Below are 23,224 nucleotides of genomic sequence, written 5' to 3'. Positions count from 1 at the left end.
ATTACGTGAATTTGATCACTATTTTACTATTCCAAAATTTGACTTCTTACTGATAAACAATGTGATTTACTGCTATGAAATTCTATGTCTAAGTGCATTATTTTTCAAATTTCATCCAAAATTTACAGGAATGAAAAATTATTTATACAAATTTGGTCAGATGACCTCACAGTAAGTGTGTAAAAGATAATTTTCATATGAATTAAAATTTTTAGGTAATTAACAATTTCTCAAACTTGTTAAGGAAGATTCAAAATTGTATAAAATTTCAATCTTAGATTGAAAAGGAGAAAATAATACTTTGGAGGAATATTATCCTATCTCACAACTCCCCTGCTTAGTATTTATGAATAGCTGTACTTAGGTAGCACTCCAGGTAAAAATCATGCAAAATGTTATTCATGGTTGGAAAGCTTACATATTTTTTTTGATATTTTGTATATAATGATATAGTTAAAAGAAATTAACATGTGTTTTTTCATATAACCTGTGCTCTTAGGAAATAAAAAAATGGAATGTACTGTGAAATTCAAAATTAGGGGAGACAACTCTGTAAATGAAACTAAAATACAATAGAAACTATTGGATTTTCAATATGGATTATCTCCTAAGAGCAAACAGATTGTAATGAATAATTCTACACTTCATCATAAAGACCTATAAAGCAACTTGATAACAAAAATAAAAATGTGTAGCCTTTCTTAGATGTATCACATTTTACAGAATTTGCATGATTCTTACAAAGACTACCACTTAAATGCTACCAATCCAATGGAGATTTGTTGTTTGAGAACAAAATAAAATTTATAAATATTTATTGAAGGCTTGAATTTTGAATTAATTGTGATTGCATAACACAAGGGAACACATGACTTTTAAAATTGATAAATTAACTGCAGCTAAAGGAAATGTTATCATAAATCCATTTATAACGAATCTTTTGCCAGCATCCACTTTCACAAGTTATTAAAAGATCCATTTTGGGATAGGTCTGACTTCTGGAATTTTAAGATATTTATTCAGCTCATATTTCAAATAGCTAATCCTGATGGAAATAATACATTAACTATCTAAACTTTTTAGAATTTCTATTAATTTTGCTTTAGATTTTAAAAAAAAAAAAAAAAAAAAAAAACATCTTTGTTGAATCTAAGGTGACCTAAAAATTCAACACATCAATCTGTCACCTCCTGACCCCCACTTTTTCCCAAAGAAGAAAAGAGCTTTGTTAAAGATAAAAGCAAAAGAAGAAAGTCATAAATACTGATCATGCAAAAATAAAGCAAAGCCAAAAAAAGCCAACACATCACACCAAAGCAAAGCCAGGATAGGAGGAGTTAGTATTACCTAAATTGGCTGCTAGCTCTTCCCCATCTTTAGTAGATACGACTCGAGCATCTTCTAAATCACATTTGTTACCCACGAGTATAACAGAAGAATTACTCCATGCATGTGTCTTGATCTGAGTGCACCTAATACACAAGCAAAGAGTAGGCAAAGAAATAAAATACACCAACACAACAATGGAAAAAAAAACAATCTACCTATAACATCAGACAACACTAAATTACTACAGAGTAAGGATAAACCAGTGTTAAGATATTTATCATGGAAATTATATCTAAATGCAAATGGATTTTACAAGTGAGCAAAAAAAAAAAAAAAAAAAATCATTTCCTCCAAAAATGGAGGATGCTTTTTCATTAGCCAGCACTCCACAGTTTAGTTTAGTTTCACACTTTTGGCTAGGGATGAAAAATGACATAAATGGAAACCAGTGGTTGCTATAGTGATTAAAAATGAAGAATCTATTGTTGATAAAACATTTTCTGAAAAAAGGGGACTTTTAAAAGTATTTTGCAATGTTTTATATATTTTCAATGTTGAAGGGGCTTTTTTTCAATGACAATTTGACTTCACTGTGAAAGTGAAAGTAAGTCAATTTTTTACCATGCTAAATTTAATAAGTGGATTACAAAGTGAAATAGCTCAAAATCTAACCGGCGATGCCCGTATGAGGAAGGGGTTTTTGAAGGGAAAAGTTTGAACAGTTTCAGGGATTGAAATAAAAATTTCAGATATTTTGCGGGAAATTTGATATTTTTAAACCTGATTTTATGAACTTTTTTGCAAATTTTCGCATATTTTTGCATGGTTTCTATGGTAACCCTATATGCTGTGGGTAATTTTTTTCCAGAAAATTTTTACTGCATCCTGATGGCCTTGGCTTGAGCTATTTCTAGACATATAGATTTACAGATGCTTGACAATTTTTTAAAGTGATAAATGTTACAAAGCATCAGATTACAAGACCAAAATTAGGCAGTTCTACAATACTGTGGAGTGCTGGCTTAATTTAATAACTGAAAATCTTGCAAAAATATAATGTTGAAAATAAACATAGTTCTTGGTTAACAGGAAGCTGTTGCTCAGTTTTTCCAAAAATGAATCCAACTATATGGCATAGCTACAGGAAGAATGTGATAAAATTTCAAGCTGCTGTAATAAACAGTTGCAGAGAAAAACGAGATGAAAATTTTAACTTTCAAAATATAAAGTTAAAAAAAACAAAGTCTTTGGTAAACAGGAAGCTGTTATTGTAAATTTATGAAAATGTATCCTACTATATGGCAAACCTACATGAAGAATGTGTTAAAATTTCAAGTTGCGTAATGAGAAGTTATTGAGAAAACTGTTATGAAAAAACATGGACAAAGGTAAAACAGTATACCTCCTTTCTCCTTTGGAGCGGGGGTATAAAAAGAAATTTTTAAGTACAGATCTAAAAAAATAGCTAAGATAGAAATACTAGTCTGATTGCCAATTTGACTTGTAATTTATCAGCAGAACTAACTTAAGTTAAAAAATTTAAATATCTATATGCATAAATATGACCAAAAAAAATCAGGCTGGATACAGTTTTCAGTTAATAATTACTAACCCTCAACACAGCTTAATTCTGCAAGTAGTTGTCATGTTTATGGACCCAGTAAAATTATATTTCAGACAAGATATTTAAATAAGTCAGCTGAGTTAGGCTGTAGGTAATCTAACAGAATTATGATTATACACTGGTTCATCCTATCAACAAACACATAAACAACAAGACACACATTTTCAGTATTTCCTTTACATTCTTCACTGAATTTTCAGACTTCCTCATAACTCTGAAACATTTAATTATATTATTGGTAGTCTCTAAGTATAAAGAAAATGATATTCACATCTTATTTTGAATGTACATGTACTTTGAATGTATCATTATTTGTTAGGGGAAAGGTTTACTTAAAAATTAAGTTTTACTCTCTGGAAATGACACTGAACAGCCAGCCAGTATTACAATCCTAGACTAATTTGAACCTCTGGCCAGAGAAAGAAGTAAATTTTTCAGGTAAATGAATCTTTCTTGATTTTCCACAAGTTTCTGTACTTGTTTTTTTTTTAAGTTTCATTGACTCTGGCAAGAGGTATAAACAAATTCCAGTTCCACAGATTGCAAACAAACAAAATTATTCTATTAGTACTTCTGAATTAGTATCATCTGATGTTAAGCAGATAGAATAAGATTAAAAATATTAATTTGTTAAAATGTTATTGAAACCAAAGTGCATGGGAAAATGAGCAAATGAAAAAGCTGTGCAAAATATGTAACTGCATACATGTGCAATTTAGTATAAAAAGCTTTAATAAAAGTCATCTATAAATGTTGTTATATTGCTAGCCTAACAAATCTTTATCTGAATTTTCCCTGAACCTTCAACCCTCCTATTTTTCATCTGGACATTATCATGTTGATTGGGTTAATCCAACCATATCAATATCCATATAGATAATAGGAAAATGGCTACAGGGACTGAGGAAGTTCATTCTACACTTATGTCTACAGCACAGTACAGGTCAAATGTCATTTTTACCCCCACAGTGAATGTGGCATGACTTTAATTCAAAACTTTTTGATGGTCATTGTTGTCTAGTAGTGATTTATAGGTTAGTGCTTCTTGCAAGTGAATGATTGAGGTAACCTCATAAATTAATCATAATGTACATTAAAAGAGTTGTTTTCTAGCTACCAGACTCATAAATTATGTTGTAACCTTTGCTACTAAATGTCAATTTGGCATTTTTTTTCTAAACAAATAGGAAAAATATAAGAACATTTCTGCCTTATTTAATATATTTGTCTAACATGTCAAAGGCTTCCATTTGCCAGAGTTGTAAATGTTTTGATCTAGACCAATAGAAATATGAAAAAAAAAATAATATACAATTCACAGCAAAAGGTGTTGTTGAAATTAAGATGTTCTGAAGTTACAAAGGATTTTGAAAGCTTTAGCTTAAAATTAAAAGTGTTTTACTCCAGCACAAAAGCTCACTGTGAACAAGATGAAAATGACAAAATAACCAAATCTGTAGTGTAGATACAAGCCAGTTATACACTCTGAAATGCAAAATCATTTCTGAAGTAAAATATTGTGTTATATTGAAGCTGAATGGAATATTCTTTTTCATTTATTTGAATGCTATGCATCTGGCAGATATAATCACATTGTAATGTACAAGTAACTAGTTCATGAGTAGAAAAAACCAGTCAAACCTGCCAAACTCAAACTCTGATATAACCAAAACCTTATATATCAGTTTCAATGTATTTTGAACCCATTTTAATCTAACTCTAGCCATATCTGACAAATTCTTCAATATTAAAGAGCCCTGGATTGGACAGATTTCACTGTAATCTAAAAACAGGAAGAAGAGTGTTATAATATTTATTATCCAAAATGCCAACATTAAGTAACATGTTATGTCATTTGTGATTTCATTTTCTTAAGAGACAGTTAAATTCTACAGGCAAGCCTCCCACTTGTATATCAGAATTTAACATTTAAATTTTGAATATTGATGTATTGAAAAGTGTTTGGATATCATATTTTTCACTTCAATTCTCAAATATTGACTTCCAATTTCTAGTTTTTTTCCTTCGGTTTTTGCTTCATTTTTTTTGCAGGATGAGTGTAATATCTTTTCCTTTTGGAATTGACTGGTTTATGTACTTCTCTGAAGAATGTGAAATGAATTGAAGTTTTCATCTGTAATAGTCTCAAATTTGATTCATTGTTATGTAAAGTGAAACCTGTGTAAACCTAACCTCCCTTGGACTGAAGGTTTTGTTCAGTATAGGCAGGTGTTCAGTTTACATAAGTAATTAGATTCAACATGCATTGAAGCTGATATGAAGGATTTTATGTCTGGTTTACACAGGTTTATCCATCATTTGATTTGACAGGTTACACTGTATGATAATCAACTTTGGATTTCGATGACAAATTCTGTTTTTATTCTATTAGATCAGTTTTTAGTTGATGAAATATTCTCATGTCATTAACCAACTTTCTTTTCTTGTTTCTAAATCTTATCTTAAAGTCATAGTTTGAGAGTAATAAAAAAGCTATCAAATCTTCATGAATCTTTGCACTGCAAAGTTGATCAAACACGGTATTTCAATTTTGTTTGCATTTAGGATTTTGTTTGCCTTGTTTAGTTCTATTTTCGGACAAAAATCTTTTTCCTAGATTGACAGTCCCGTTCCAATATCCTGTAGTAAATTGGTCTCTAGCTAATTACAGGTCTTGGAATATCAACTCCCACGTGAATTGATGGAGTGAAAAATGTCATGTAAACCATAACAAAAGGAACCTAATGAGGAATCAAGCTGTCAGCTTCAAATTAATGCAAACCATGTTAGAAAACAAATGTATTCTAGGTACATGGCATACACCAACTAATGTTTGAGTTGAAAAACAATGAGCTATGATGAAAGGTCAATGTATGACTAAAAATATTTGAAGTTGAGATATTCAAATTTTTCTTTTCCCTTCTCAAGAGTTAAAACAGTATAAATAACAGATTACAATCTTTTTTTTTAGAAGCGGAGTAAATTTAGAGTTTTTTTTTAGATTTACAGCCCTCACAGTAAAGCTTGTACTATTGGTAAAACAAGATGCTTTTTATCCCAAAAGTCTGAGTAGTATTTCAAAACATTAGTAAAACTGTTAAGACAATTTTAATCTTCAATTTTTATTTTTTTTTTTTAGAAATTATGCATTAAAGGTGATTGATTCGAAGATATTTTTAATGATTGTCTGTCTACCATTTTTTTGCAACACATTGCATTATGATAATACAATAATGTAAATGTACACATAGAAAATTTTTCATTTCAAACTTATTCTTTCATTTTTGATACTGTAAATACTAACCAATCTTGAACAGCATTAAAAGATTCTTCATTTGTAACATCATACATAAGTATAAAGCCCATAGCACCTCTGTAGTAAGCTGTAGTTATTGTTCTATATCTTTCCTGACCAGCAGTGTCCTGAAAACAAACAGAAAAATTCATATTGAAGCCTACATTTCTCCACTGTAGACTGTAAAATTAAAATTTGAAAAACACTTGCTGAAATCCAAAACATTAATTGTTTTAAGGCCAAATTAGAAGAAAAATATGTGTTTCTAATAACCCTTCCCACCTTCTATTAAATCTTAAAATAATGAACCCTAAAGTGTTTTTTTTGTCATTTGACAATAAGCACAGTTAAACTACAGACAAAACAAAAAAATGCTTACAAAAATGCCTTTCTGCCTACCCTATTTTTTTTATCAAAAGTGTACAAGGAAACACACATACTATTTTTTTTACCTAAAGCAACCCAATAACCTATATTTTTAAAATCAAAAGTATCATTCTGTTCTGTATCCTGTACCTAGTCAGAACCATTGCAGTACCAGCTTCTCGGTTGGTGTAATATCTATTTTGCCAGATTTATTTTGGACTTGACTTGATTATGCATCAGATTAATGTTCAGTAACTTTGTTGATACCCTTATTTCTGAAACAAAATTACTTCTCACTTTTGTATTGACTAAGACAAGGTTCCAGATATTTCTTGGTATGCAAAGTTCAATCAGGTTTTTGCTTATAAACAGTCCCTTTACCAAATACAGATTTTAGGCATATCATACTTAAATAGCTATCTTTGTAAGAATCATGCAAAATCTGAAAAATGTGATACACCCCAAAAAAGGCTACATATTTATATTTTTGTAATTAAATTGTTTTATGGGTCTATACTATGAAATGCATACTTATTCGTTCAAATCTGCCTGCTCTTAGAAGATAATCAACACTGAAAATCCAGTAGATTCTATTGTATTTAAGTGTCATTTACAGAGTTATCTCCCTTAATTTTGAATTCTACAGTGCATTCTATAGAGTTTTTATCTCCTATGAGCACAGGTTATACGAAAAACCAAATGTTAATGTCTGTTAACTAAAGCATTTTAAACAAAATATCAAAAATAAAAATATGTAGGCTTTCCAAGCATGAATCACATTTTGCATGATTCTTAGCTGGAGTGCTGCTTAAGTTAAAAATATTTACAAACCTGACACTGTTAAGATACATCAAAGCTGATTTCTTTGGGACTACTGGTAGTTGTAAAACTTTAATATTAACATGATTATTTTTTCAGAATTTAAAAAAAGAAATATTAGAGATTTGAGCAGTTATATTTTGGAAGAAAAATATATTGTTCTCCCCATTATGAGGCAGTCAACCAGGTTGAACCAAACAGAAAAACGTACCTATACGAAAAGTAAGTTTAAAAGTTAAAACAAAGCCAAGCAAAGGCCTAAAACATTACAAAAATAATTAGATTTTGTTTTCCAACTTGACAGTAAACTGCTTTATAGGGCATCAGGCATGAGATATATAATAATGGTGTTGCATAACAAGTAGAATGACTATTGGAAACACAGAGCTTTAATTTTATCTTCCTGTGATCTTATGTGATCAGGGGTATAATTACATTCATCACAGAATCAATTTTTCAGAAATTTACATTAATAAGTTGTCATATCCACTTAACAACTCCCAATGGCACGATAACACTGACTGCAACTCTTGTTATCTTCATAATCATTAAATAAGGTCATGTTAATCCAAATTTTTTATCATGAAACTTGAGAAAAGAATTAATATTATCAGATGGTTAGAACAAGTTCATTTCTCATTTTTTAGAACGAAGAATGGTGGGTGGAAGAATTAAAAGAAAATAAAGGACACCGAAGTGTTAAATTAGAAAAACCTACAGTTATAAATATTAACTTTATAGAAAACTGGGAGTGAAGCAGCAAGCAGGTGCACCAGCAAAAGGCAAGAAAAATAGGACTAATGGAAAAGATGCAAATTTTTTTTTTTAAAAGCTTATTCCCCGAATAAAAACTAACATCGACACTTCATATTCTCATGTAAGCACCTTAGCCTTCCAAGGCTTTACAAATTGTATTATTCTCAAAAATCCATGCTGGTTTCAAGCAAAGTAAGCCAATTCTTCAACCCTTCAAGTGCTTGTAACACTTAAGAAATTCTAAAACAGTCATAAAAGAATATATAACAGCCTTCAACTTACGGTCTCAATAACAATAAACATATGTTATTTACTTTTTCTGGTCATGAAATTATTCATTATATCATAAATCGAAGATCAGTAATAAATAAAAAAAATACAAAAGTTATAGGATTTTTCCTCATTACAAAATGGAAGGTTATGGAAACACATGGCAGTGTAGATATATATCATCTTTGTACAAAGGATTTTTATTGATTTGAAAATCAACGGAATGTGAAAAATGTCAGATGGCCAAAGTGGGAGTTTAACGCAGTTCATCGCAACTGGATTTCTCAGTAATAACAGCCTTTAAGGGAGAAAAATAAAGAGACTTAAAACTAATTATATCGTTGCTATTCAATAAAGAGAATTTTCCTGAAAAAAAGCTACTGGCAAGCTAGAGAAGACACCTTTTTAAAAGAAATTCCATAAAGACCAGAAAATTGAACTTCTTTAATTGACACCCACCTACTGAGTGCATCTGTGTAGGTGAAGTTAACATAGTTTCCACTCAAAGCAAACAACAATACATGAACAAGTACAGAGTTAATGAGTGTTTACACTGAAGAAAAATACACAGCTGTATGATTATGTTGGACTTCAGGCATTGTGCTGAAAAAATTCCATTAAAACTGGAATGAGTTGACTTCATGTACAAGGGATTGCTGCATGATAGGCAGGAATTTTTGGTTGATAGCCAATCCAAAAACTGTATTTCATCATTAAATGAATTTTTTTTGCAACTTTGAGAGTCAAATAGCAATAAATTCCAATGTCCAGAACCAACAAAACTGTGCCATACTAAATAAATAGAAATCTAGAAATCAAAGTGCTTCAAAAACAGTAATTAAAATGTGCCTTTAAATAGCTTATATCAGAATTTCAATAAGCATCTGTACATATAACTTAACTTATCCTATTATGAAGTCCTTTTGGGCAAGTTACAAGATCCTATCATAGAAAGAGTAATCAAGGGAACCAAGGTTATAGCGGTAATCAAAAGAATGTAATCCAGGGACAAAGACCAGACATGGAAAACAGACATACACAACAAAGAACATAAAGTAACTAAAATTATTCAGACAAAGTAACAAAAGTAAATGAGCAACTCGGACTCCACTAAAAACTGGGAGCAAGGACCAGGTGCACCGGTAGGGAAAGCGTTCTCTGCTTTTCTAGAAAATTGTCCCTAGTATTTGTGGGGGTTAAAGACCAAATATCCGTGAAAACAAGAATGCTAGCGTAGCCATATGTCCCCCGCCGCTGTAGAAAGAGTTTAATTACAAATGTTTGACACTTGTATAAATAGCAGATTCAAAACTTATGTGCTTTCATAAGTCCATGTGGCGATTCAAGGTTAATGTATCTTAATGAATCAAATTAAGTTAGGTTAAGAATTCTTCATACAACAAAGAAAAAATCTGCAAAAAAAGAACATGAAAAATGAACAAAGTCCCATAACTCCAATCAAAATTGTCTAATCAAAATAGCACTTAAGTATGATCAACTACATATGGTGACAAACAATCCTACAAAATTTGGTCGAATTCCGTTCAGCGGTTTCTGAGGAGTTGCATCCACAAGGTGTTTCTATGCGAATAATGTGAAAAATGAACGAAGTCCCATAACTCCCATAAAAATTGTCAAATCAAAATAGTGTTAAGTATGGTGAACTACATATGGTGACAAACAATCCTACAAAATTTGGTCCAATTCCGTTCAACCGTTTCTGAGGAGTTGCGTCCACAAGCTTCTGATGCACGGACGGACACCAGCATTTCTATGTCCCCACACCGGCGGGGGACAATGAACACATAAAAGAATAGAAAAACTGACAGAAAGACAACATACTTCATTATTGCAGAAAACACTGAAGATTACCAGTTAGGTACATTCATACAGCCTACAAAATGGGGTTTTAACCAAATTCACCCATTATCACATTTCAGTCAAATATCAACTATGTTTGAGACTACAAAGATAGCTCCATCAAGCTATTCATTACTTGATAATTATAGCACTATGAATGCTCAGCATAAAATCTCTATTGATTTTCAGCTTAAACCCTGAAAAGGCAATAGAAAATTATGGCTCATTACCGTCTCAAACCATCTACAGGGTAAAACAACCTTCTATAATTACATCTATTATGTGGAAAATTAGCAAGAATAAAACTCTGTATGCCATTTGTGGTTATTTGAAGTTTTTTTCTCACTTATTAGAGCTTGAACCATTCATATACTCTTTCCTTCCATTACACATGCAATAGTTGAAACTGCCCAAAAGCAGAAAATACAAGGTTCTGATAAGGGAAGTCCAATTGAAAAACAAAAAGAGAAGGACTCCATTGATAAGACAACCCTGAATTTCTTTTCAGATGTATAGTATACAGGAAGAAACAGGAGGCCAAATATTTTTGGTTTATTCACCCTCATAATATCATTTTATGGGCAAATACGAACTTGAACAACTAATCAAGAACAATATGAACAATTTTGGCAACAGCTACAACTGGTACTGCTTCTTTTTTCCATACAATTTGAATGGTCAATATAGGGATCAATTTGTTTGTCTTTTATCGAGGTGCAGGCTTTTTTAAAAAGTGCAAAGAGACTAATCAGTCACAAAATTTTGCCCATAACTTAACAGCTGCTAATTTCCTTAGGTTAGCATCAGTATTAAGTTCTATGCTATGAAAGGAAAAACCTGTCATTGTTACATACCCTCTAAGGGATTTTGTTGAATAAACACATTACCTTACTACAGTAAATTGACAGGCTTCCTGCATTCTTCATGGTAAATAGATTTATCATTTCAGGCTAAAATTTAACTCATCTATCAAATCTGTTTAAGGTAAATGCTGTTGGGGAAATTGACTGGCCTTCAAGTATGTACTATTACCATAAACTCAAGACCTAGAAGTCTTTGATTTACAGGTCTTTGAACTTAGTACAGACACTCATTTCTGCAGATTAAATGCTATATGAAACACATCTCAATTCAAAGGATGAATTTCAAAGATTCTTCTTTCAAGATATCAATTCTCTTTAATTATACAGTAATGAAGGAAATTTCAATATACAAATGTTTATCTTTTTCATGATATCTAATCTTTGCTTTATTCAATGAACTCATATGTGTTTCAAAATGTGTCTCACAATTTTTTTAGCTGTCAATAAATTAAACTACCAAATAATGCCTTTATAAATTCAAAAGACCTAATGCCAAATAGGTGAGTATTTTGTTCTTAGTTCCAATCACAATGGGTTGTCAATTTATGTTAGGTCTGGTCAAGAATATTTGACTAACCAAAATGTTTAAAATTAAAATCATTTGATGAAGGAGAAGGCTGCATATCATGAGTAGGAGTTTAAAATCGGATGTCACATACAGGGATTGAATTTTTGAATTTTTTTCACTAGCTAAATTTAGCAAGTACTGAAAATTTACACTTGCTAAATCAAGTTTTTGGGGTTATTTCTGGACTTTACCTACATAGAATTACACTAGCAAATTTTAGCAAGTGGAAATAATTTCTACTAGCAAAATTGAATTTCAACTTGCATTTAGCAAGTATTTACCCTTAAATTCGATCACAGCACATATACAATTGTGAATCCAGAATTCCAGAATTTTTCTATACATGCATTTTCAACATCTTGATGGTGAAAGACCTTTAAATTATTTATTGAAAGGATTGTCTTTACTCCTTCAACCTACATCAACTATATTGTGTAGGAGTGATATATATCAAGGAGTCGCTTCTCTTCAAGGTCTTCCAATAACTATTTCCCAAAACGGTATTATTCTTCATAGAAGCTGATAGTCAACAAAAACAACTGCTATTGAATCCTTGCTTCAACATTTCAAGTACATGTACTATACTTACCCATATTTGTAATTTTACTCGTTTGTCTTGTCTAAATACTGTTTTCACTTTAAAATCTATTCCCACAGTACTAACAAATGCTGATGTAAATGAATCATCAGCGTAGCGGAAGAGAAAAGATGTCTTTCCAACACTGCTATTTCCTATAATTAACAGTTTGAACATGTAATCAAAATTTTGATCTGCAGCATCTTTCTGCCACTTGGAATCGCTTGCTGAAGCCATCTGAAAAGAAAAAGAAGAGTTCAATTCAGTTACATGTTGTTTTTGTAGTGTATTCTGAGTTGTTTCTGACCTCATGGGATATTCAGTCTATTTCATGTAAGTAATAATGAACTTCACTAGACCAAACGGTGCTAGCCTTTAGCCACTAGCCCAAAGCCTGAGGCTAGTGAAATGATGTGTACATTTCTTGTTTTGGACTAGTTGAATTATACAGTCCTCTATTATTCTGGCTAGTCATAGAGAATTTTGAAGGAAAGGATTGAGTCCAAATACCATTTTCAATTTCATGTATATTTCTTAGTTAGCTTTCAGAGTAATTCAAACTTTGACATATCAGGCATAGATCGAACTGATCAAGTGGGCAAGTTTGCCAAAACTTAACTTGCTCTGAGTAAAGTTTATTTGCTCTCATGTACGTTGAATAAAAAAAAAAACACTGTTTGACCTTGATTTGCCTGTCATGAAATTTGCTTGTCACCGACCAGTGGGAAAGACTGCTTATTTTTACCCCTGTATGATAATTAGCAATACACTTATGTTGTGTTTGAACACAGTATGCTATTTAAATTAAATTATTTGGCAATTTTGGAAACAAAATTGACAGCACTGTCTTGCATGAAAGTAAAATATGTATTCTATTTTAAGATACCAGTAAAAGAAAGGTTTTTTCCACTCATTGTAACTGAAAGACACTGAGACATTAGTAATGTCATATGATGTGTCTATTACTGCATACTAATAAACATGTACAATGTAGATGCAGATGTATTTAGAAATTAATATCATATGGAAATTTTAAATGTCTTTTTTTTTGGAAAATTTTATGATAGACAGCTAGAAGTCAAATCAAGGGACATTAAAATACTTAAGTAAATATCATCTGATCATTTCTTCTTACAGGGCTCTAGAGTTTCAGTTTACTATTATGTGCCTGTGGCAAATGAAATTTACCCAAGGGAAAGTAACATTTAAAACTACATTCAGTTTGGGAAAGTTATTCTTCTTACTTAACTAAAAAAATTCTGTCATACTACAATTCAATTTACAGTGGCAAATCCTCATATTGGGAGGGGGAGGGCACCAACTAGCCTGAAAGGGGGGTGGGCAGGCACCAGTTATTTCTACTTTTTATCTACATGTACATAATCAACCATTTTTTTTTTTAGGACACCCCTTCCCTTTTTCTATGATCTGCTTACAGAATATGGAGAAATGTTAGATTAATTAACAAAGATCTTGTCAAACAAAACACACCCACTAGTGATATTTACCATCCCAACAAAATGCAGCCTCCTGAAGCAATTGTTCATTTCAAATATTGACAGATAAATCTGACTATCTAAACAACCTGATAATCAAATTAAATACTGGTACCCATGTCAACTTTACAAAGCAATCAATCCAGAAATTGTGTAACCTTAAAAGAGCAAATATATTGTAATTTACAGGGGATTTATACAGCCATACAAATCCTCTAATGTTGTAATAATTCTCCAAATACATCCATCAATTTGTCTTTAAGGGGAGGACAGGCACAAAGCGATCAATAGCTAACTTCATTCATCAACAATTAAATTGACCATCCCTCCAGTCTGAATCAATTTCTTCATTGAACAGTTGCTATCTTCATTTCGACTTCACATTTTTATCTTTAATAGTTTTTTTTCTCCAAATAGGCTCATTACTAATAATTGGTATAGCTGACCTCAGCAACATTTTTTTAATAAGCTCAATATATTTATGGGAAGAAAAGAAACAGTCCATATATGTATCTGTCTGATTACATCCTCTTTTAAGACTGTGATTAGCCTGTGGGGATTAAATCTATAGACTGGCTATTAATTGCCAATGCCACAGCCAAATCAATATTGTATTGAACTGTTCTATCTTTATATAGCATTGTTTCCTCAAGCAATAGAATTTATAGTTTTCCTATTTGTTTTAAGGATCAATATGTGCATATAAAGCAACCGGCAAATTTAAATAATTTCAAAAGTAGGGAACAGTTTCAGTTCATCATAAAAAGTACTTAAATGTATCCTTTCAGTTAAAACTGGTTCGATACTGAATGCTTTTATCAATATTTGGCTCATTTTCATACAAGTTAAAGCTTGAATCAAAATGTTGCAATTAAGAACCATGAATTTATTGGCAGAAAAGAATGTGATAAATGCATCTGTGCGATCAGACATTGTATAAGGCAATTTAAGAGTTTAGAAGTCAGCTCTAATGACCTACAATATGGAAATCTGTCCATAGGAAACAGATGCCTCTTCCATCACTAAAATTATAAGGAACAGTCACATGAGGTTGGCATGGAAATGATCTGAAAGTCTCCCAAATAATACAGTCCATTACTGTGAAAGTACTATTGTTCGTGGAGTACCCATTTCCGTGGTTTTCGTGGGTAAGCCAAACCACAAAGTTTGGTTCCCAACGAAAAGGAGAATCCCATTTAAGTGTATACTGAAAACCTCAAAACGACGAATTCAAGAATCCAGGAACTAGTGCTTCTTCCCGTAATCACAAAAATTGATATCCATGAATTAAAGTACTTTCACAGTATACTGAAACTTTATACCAAATTTGAAAGAATTCCAATAAACTTTCGCAGGCAGGATCAGTACAACTGCTACTTAAAGTTATTGTATAGCAGTAGTATAGTTTTCTAGTCTTATGTCATTAATCTCATAGTAATTAGTGCATTTGCCAATTTGGCTTAATTCATTTTTAAACTTAAAACCACTATCATTGTATGCATTTTAAAGAGATTAAAAATATCATCAGAAATGTTTTTTTTACAGTTTTCTTCTGATGTCAAAAGTCAATCTATATTTCTTGTATTTAATCTAGGATTACCCCAGCTTGTCTTCCTTTCTAAGAAGCTGATTTTATGCAGTTTTAAAGATTGCTTTTTATAGATGGTAAAACCTTTGAAAGATATCAATATCAAGGAGTCAGTGTACAGTTAAAAAGCATTTTAGCAATAATTCAGATAGCTTAATGTTACATGTACCCCCAAAATTATCTTTTTTGAGTGTTTTAGTCTTATGGTCACTACAATGACAATGGACACAGGAATTTTGCTTCACATTACCTAAATTACCTAAGTCATTGCGCATCAATCAGTTAACACCAGAGTTAATATTTGCAGAATTTATTTTGGCGTTAAAACTGTTTTTTGCATAAGGACGTTCGCTGCTCAGTTTAAGAATAACAAGGATTTCATAGGGTCGTAAAATCTTTCAAGATCTTTCATGCTAGAATATTAATAGGAGAAAAAACTTGATGTGTAAGAGAGCTCATTTTTGAGATATAAGGATTTCGATTTTGGCGGGCAAAGGATATCTCTAGATTTTTCATAGGTTTTGTCTTAATAGTTATTATCTATGAAAAACCCAGAGAAAATAATAAAGATTTCTGGAAGTTTCTAAAATAAAATTTTAAGGTGTGTTTAATGAAATTATGACAAGAAAAATGAGGGTCACTGGACAAAAAAATATTAGTACTATGAAATGGATAAAACCTGAGAAGTAAAAAAAAAATCTGACAAAAATGGCTGAATAAAAGCAGCAAACATATTTAAAATTAGCACCTGCTGAAAGTTAATATATGGTATATTATTGAGGCTTGAACAGAAGTAATGTACAATTTTGAAAAAAAGAAACATTTACTTTGGGGTGAAGCATCTAAAGTACTTCCAACAGAAGTAATTACAGAACCAAATGCCATGCTGACACTTCTAAAAAATTTAACAACATGAAATGAACATTCAACATCCTACACTATTCTAACATTTTTTTCAAATCAATAGTACCGGTAACTATCCTTAAAAAGTTGGAATCAACTACTGCCAAAAGATGCAAAACTATGTTTTTAATATAAACAAAGAAGTGTAGCACATTGGCTATCAAACAAATTATATTTACACAAGTAAACATATCATTGAAACAGGCTGTCACACTTTAAGTAGCACTCCAGGTAAGGATCATGCAAAATGTGATTCATGGGTAAAAAAGCCTATATATTTTTATTTTTGATATTTTGTTTGAAATGTCATAGTAAACAGAAATAAACATGTGCTTTTTCATATAACCTATGCTCTTAGGAGATAAAAATTATATAGAATGCACTGTAGATTTCAAAATTAAGGGAGATAATTCTGTAAATGACACTCAAATACAATAGAATCTATAGTATTTTCAATGTCGATTATCTCCTAAGAGCAGGCAGATTTGAATGAATAATTAAACATTTTACAGTATAGACCCATAAAACAACTTAATTACAAAAATTAAAATATGTAGCCTTTTTTGGGGTGTACCACATTTTTCAGATTTTGCATGATTCTTACAAAGACAGCTACTTAAGTGTCAGTCCCTGTGGGAATCAGGCAGTGAATGAAACATGGTATGAAAAAAAACCCATCACTTTGATAGTGTAATTTGACTATTTGCACCATCAGAATTAATACAAAAAGACAATATTTTCCATATCATGTTTGTGCATTGACTTATAATTTAATTGAAAAGCACTGAAAATGAATATTTCAAGGGCACATAAATCTGTCAAAAACCTCATTTTTTTTAACATTCTATGGAAAAATTTCTGATGAAACAGCGGTTTCATAAATTTTTCAGGCAGGAGGTACTTTACAGAAAGTTTTGTTTAAAATATATGAATTTTAAATCAAGATATATGATGAATCATAACTTATTTAGTCTCAAAACCCTAAAATCCGGGAGCTCCCTATGATTCCCACCAGATCCATTTCTAGACTAATGCTGATAAACTTTGTTGACTGTTAATACTATGCCATTTAATATGAAATTTTGATAAATGTCATAGTTTGTTCTTAGGCTGTTATTTACTTGTTACAAAATTTGCACACTAACACATACAAATAAAAGCATAGGAACATTTATTTATTAATTGAAATTCCATAACATGTTGTGGTTCCTAGTGCTGATTATTTTCAAAATAAAATTAAACTTTGTTGTTGTTTATTGCCTAATTATTACTGTGACATGTAAAGCAATTGCATGTGTCTTATTGTGAAATGTTGGTCTAAAAATCATAGTCTGACAAGAAATTCTTTGCTTCTGAAAAAGAACAAGGCTGGCAGTCTTAGTCTGGTTAACTTTCAGATGGACAGAATTTTTTAAACATTACAATGTATTTATTTTCTATTATAATCTGTAGCAGTTTTGCATCTCTGAGCCAATATTTTTTTATATTCTTGTGAGCAAAGGCCAGACATGTTCCTTTCAAACTTAGGGTTGCCAAAATATTTTTACAATATTACATTGTCAGATCAGTGGGGTTTTGACAAGCGTGTTAACGATTTTTCCCATTTTGCCTGATTCTTATAAACACAAACACTTAAAGGTAAAAGTACATTATGTTATTTAGATGATTGTGTAAGTAGATCACTGAAACATTAAAATCACCATAAAAGAAAAATCTATATACCACACATCATAGATACAAGGAATAGATAGTGAGTAATATGAAGTTGAATCATTCCATGAATAACTCTTCAGACTCCAGCTGTTGGTTTGTACCTTGTACATGTATGCAAGACCATCATCCCTCAAGAAGATCTATATTGTGTATATTTGGATTGATAAATGTCACTGATTTCAACACACTCTAGATGGCTGAGGTCGTGTTTACATGTACATGTTCATGTAACACATGGTGGACCATGTGGATGAAAGAGAAAATATTTGTAAAAAATTGACAATTTTGCTATTGGCTTTAAATGAAAATCCATTGATAATAGGAAGCTAACATTAACAGAGACAGACTTTTAGGACTTAATTCATATGAGAATCAAAGGATTTTTTTTTTATTTACAAACTTTTAATTCTAGTTGCTCTAGCCTATGACACTTAAAATAAACACACTCAAATAGTTGACCAGACATTTAATTTTTTTTTTTGGTTGAAATACTTTGTAAATTGATGGTTAATACCATAACTTCTATAATAAGACCTACAAGTATTTTTATATACTTATGATTTTATCAAGTTAACAGCCATGATTAGAATTTGAAATGTAGGTCAATAATTATTTCAAAATATATCCTGAGGTATGATTCTATCAAAAATTTTATTACAAGACTGGATTTTGATTTCCAATAATGACTTTCCAATAATGACTTTCATGGCGATTACATTTGGGAATCTGTATGAATTGTTTTTCTTACAGTTGACTGGTTCCAATTTCAAAAGATTTTACAAGGTGGCTGTCAAACTACGTCACTTATGTAATAATACTGATGACGTAAAATAAGAGCAGAAAATATTTGTATTTTTTAACAGAACTAAAATAACAAATTAGAAAAAAAAATTTATAGAAAAACAATACCTAAAGGATTTCAAATAGTCGAGATCTTTAAAATAGTTAATAATAATAAAACAAATGTAACACAGCCATCCATTCAATCAATAATTATAATCTATGTCCAAAGATATATTGTAAACTAAAGAGTGTGCAAAATGTTTTCTCAAGAAAGATACTTTTGTCAATATTCTCTTCACTGTCAAGTGGCAATTAGCATTGATTCTCAATATATTGTAATGTTACATTTTTTAACCATTCATGCCAAAAAAAATAATTTTATACCTGCTAGAATGTGTTTTTTCGATTTTATTTACTATTTGTAATATTAAGAAAGAAAATAATTTAACTTTGACATCAGTAATAAAACTATAACTACAGTTTGATAACATTAATCCTATTCTAGACTGACAACACTTTAACTAAATCTACTCCCTACCCAATAAAAAAAACATATATGGTATCTATTAGTGTGTGAAAGAGAACACTGAAAAACACTTACAGACATTTAGTAAAGAATTCCCTTAATACAAATCAATAGATGAGACAAAATAATCCTGTCTTATGATACCACGTACATCCAAGACAAAATATGGAAAGTTTGAAGTAAAGTCTCCAGAGAAATTGAAATATTTATATCCAACTTGCTATTCCTCCACAGGAAAATGCAACTCAAAATGTAAATTCTGCTCCAAACTGAATAGAGATTTCACAGATATGAGGAAAGCAATGGTGAGACTGATGAGAAAAATCAATGTTCATACCGCATACAGAAGTTGAACGATACTGAAAATCCAATATCTCCTATTAGGCCAGTCAGGGGAGGGAAAAACAATCTATCTGTTCAATAGAATGGAGAGAATCAATGGCTGAAATTATTGGCATTCACAATACACGATGGCGGGTGAGGATCTATGTGTTAATCATATACAACATCAATACAATTTACTGTGAAAGATATTTTCAATTTCACCGATAAATAATAATGATGTATTTTTCTTCTGTGTGCGTCACAGTAGTATTTGCTATTAAAGAATGCAAATTACGTCAAGCAACCTATCCTGGCTATTTCTTCAACTCTAAAATCAATTGGCGAATACTATACTTCATCAAGATATACACAACTTAAACATACATGTATCAGGCAATTCTTGAAAGAGAGAATAATACTGATTTGGGAAATAAAAGGACCTGTTGTGACGTCAATTTCACTGAAACTGCATAAATGAATGAAATTGACACCACAGAGGCAAAAATAAATTGATTTGAAAGCTATCATACCAAAACAATCAATAACAATCAGCAAGATAGAACTTGCACCTTTGGTTGATGCAAACAGCTCAAAGAAACCAATACTTTATCAATTTCCTTTTATAGGATAGCATGGCTAAACAATTACAACAAAATATGTAATAAACAGAAAATTCATACATAAATTCACCTTTATGAGAATTAGAAAGCACTACTTGACCTTAAATTAAGTTTTTTCTTTATACAATGTTTATAAAAAAATTCCAAAAATATATTGAATCATCTGCTAGATACCCACTTATGAAATAATTTACATAAAACCAACTGTTTTTCTAGAAAGACCTACATGTATACATATATGAAAAAAAAACAGCATTGTGCATTGGAAGCTGAAAATCTGCATTTTAATTATTCTTGCCATTTTTATTAAGTTTCATATTTTCCCTTTTTCAACCATTAATTGAGATAAATTTGGATTTAATCCTTGAGATCTGTGAAAAAAAAGATTTTTTTTGGCATTTTCACTAACCTTGCTCAGGGATATGTAATTTTAACAACAGTAATTTTAAGTCCCTGCCTTGCTACAGTCTATTGCCAGTTTTCAGATTAAATGTTAAACAAAGTCAACTTCACCTGTTGTACCCACTACTAATCAGGTTATATCTCACAAAGGTAAAAATTAATTAAACACCTGTTGACACATCTGTCAAAAATCAATTAAACATGCAGTGTATCCTAATTAATGTGTACTTTACTTCACTGTAATACATCTAAAACATATGTCCTTTAAAGGCCTGTATATTACACTTTCTACAACTTGAAGACAAAGACATTTGAAATATATGTGTACATTTACATGTATATATATATATATTAAACTTCAGTATAAAAATGGGCAATTAACAGAATGAAAGCCTGACTTAAAACTAATACACATGCAGTGTATCCTAATTAATGTGTACTTTACTTCACTGTAATACATCTAAAACATCTGTCCTTTAAAGGCCTGTATATTACACTTTCTACAACTTGAAGACAAAGACATTTGAAATATATGTGTACATTTACATGTATATATATATTTTTTAAACTTCAGTATAAAAATGGGCAATTAATAGAATGAGAGCCTGACTTAAAACTAATACACATGTATGTGGCCATGTATCTACAATTGCATTCCAAATATTACTGCTTATGGTATACTATAAGTTAACTCAATTCTCAAAATAAAAAAAATATTAAATTTAGGGCTTTCATGGAAGATTAAGTGATACCCTGTCACATAATGGTGAAAAAAGAGTATAACAAAATTTTAAAATCGGTAAATTTGAAAATTTCATTTTGGATACTTCTGAAAATTGAACTTAATCTGTATTTTATGGTACTAAACAACTGTGCAAATTTTCCAACACAAAAAATAATTGACCCATTCTCAAGTTATCATCTGGAAACCATCAGAGGACTTGCAGATGGACAGACACACAACTTTTCGGAGGGTATGCCATTTCCTGTGGCCTGGTAAATCAAAGTGCTGTCAGCGCTGGAAGTTTTTGATTCTTGTGAAAATTGTAGCATGAAAAAAAAATCAAAGATTACATGATGTAAAATAAAATTGTGATCATACATCTGCATTTTTCATATTTAAATTATCAAGAACTGTTTTTTCCCTAAAATGTATAAACCGGATATAAAACTTCATACACAAATACAAATTTTGTTCCATTTCACCTTTTTCCAAAATTTTCAAAACTGTCCAAAAGTTAAATTTGCATTAACATTTAAAAACTACAATACAGATTACTTATTATACAATGTAGTAATTAAAACCAATTTCAGCTTAAGAAAGAAAATAAGATTTTGAAAAACTTGACACTTATATCAATTGGATTTTTCTCACCAATTTTACTTGGTTAAAATCACTGCTCTTCACTTCCTGTTTATTAATGATGAACTATTTATGAAAGGCTGGAGAATTTGACTGATAAGTGTGTTAAATGGTACAAGCTTAACATATTGTATGCTTCTTGATACATTACTGCAAGAACTTAATTTCCTAAATACAAATTTATTACTAAATATGACCTTTCAAGGCCAAAAAGGAGTCCCTACAAATCTTGTTGATATGAGGACTAGATCTAGTTTCTATTTGCAGAGATAACAGAATATTATTGAGCTGAATAATTGCAAGAAACATATTTACTGGTTATAAAAGAGGTATTGAATGATATGAAAGGACTATATATTTGAACTATATTTTTGTGTAGTGATCAGTTATAGTAGGGAAGTTCCAGTGATAGATGGCAACATAAGGTATTTTATAAATCAAAAACCTAAAAACCAAACAAGCACTTTTCAATTATTCAGTTATTACTGCATCTAAAATGTGAATTTATCAGAAATGTAATAGACATTGTTACTTCTTCATTAAACAAGGTATTATTTGAATTTGGAATTATTTTGTATTTAAGAAAATAAGTGACAAAATTATTTATAAAACTTACCCCTACTAAGGGGGTTAGTCATGCTGTCATGACTAAGGGGGTTAGTAAGTTTCCTTGAATTTTGTTATCCCATTAACCCTACCCCTTACCCATGCCGGCATGACTAACCCCTTCAGTAATGGTTAGATTTATTAATTTATTTTTGGTCATTTTCTTAATTCCAAAATAATTCCAAATTCAAACAATACCTTGTTTTTAGATTATATATAAATTTAAAAAAAAAAATATTATAAAAACAATCAAATTTCAAAACTCATTTCTTCTCTCTCTCTAATAACTTATGAATGCTTTAATAAAAATTACAATCTTTGTTCAAATTTTATGTTACAAAGTTGTAAAATTATCATGTAACCACCAACAGAGTAAAATACAAAAAAAAAGTTCCTAAAAAATTATACTGAAGTAGGTGGCTGCTTTTCTAAATTTTATGTACATGTACAAGTTAACTTCAACTTCAAGACATCAGATAAAAACAACTTTTTGCTTAAGTTATGGTACACAAATTTCTACTGACTACTCAACATTAAAAATCAAGCATATCATATGTCTTCTTTCATACTTTT

General features: G+C 30.6%; 1 protein-coding gene across 6 annotated transcripts in view; it reads right to left on the bottom strand.

Moving 5' to 3' along the window:
- LOC148628699 (ras-related protein Rab-3) overlaps nucleotides 1–23,224 on the bottom strand; it is a 42,694-nt gene that overhangs the window by 13,072 nt on the left and 6,398 nt on the right. For 2 of the 6 annotated variants that reach the window (XM_088592714.1, XM_088592681.1), the window contains exons 2-4: nucleotides 12,340–12,564; nucleotides 6,258–6,376; nucleotides 1,348–1,472 (exon numbers count right to left, since the gene is read on the bottom strand). In XM_088592714.1, coding sequence (XP_088448840.1) covers nucleotides 1,348–1,472; nucleotides 6,258–6,376; nucleotides 12,340–12,564 — 469 coding nt within the window. Of the gene's footprint in view, nucleotides 1–1,347; nucleotides 1,473–6,257; nucleotides 6,377–12,339; nucleotides 12,565–19,411; nucleotides 19,705–23,224 lie in introns of those variants that run through there. The other 4 variants (XM_088592697.1, XM_088592672.1, XM_088592689.1 and 1 more) reach the window with 3 other exon arrangements.

The sequence above is a fragment of the Perna viridis genome, chromosome 1 (assembly GCF_037379345.1).
Source record: "Perna viridis isolate PV_CMFRI_1.1 ecotype Kerala chromosome 1, ASM3737934v1, whole genome shotgun sequence".
NCBI lineage: Eukaryota > Metazoa > Mollusca > Bivalvia > Mytilida > Mytilidae > Perna > Perna viridis.
Note: the sequence above shows the minus strand (reverse complement) of the source record. Positions and strands in the feature narration are given on the sequence as shown.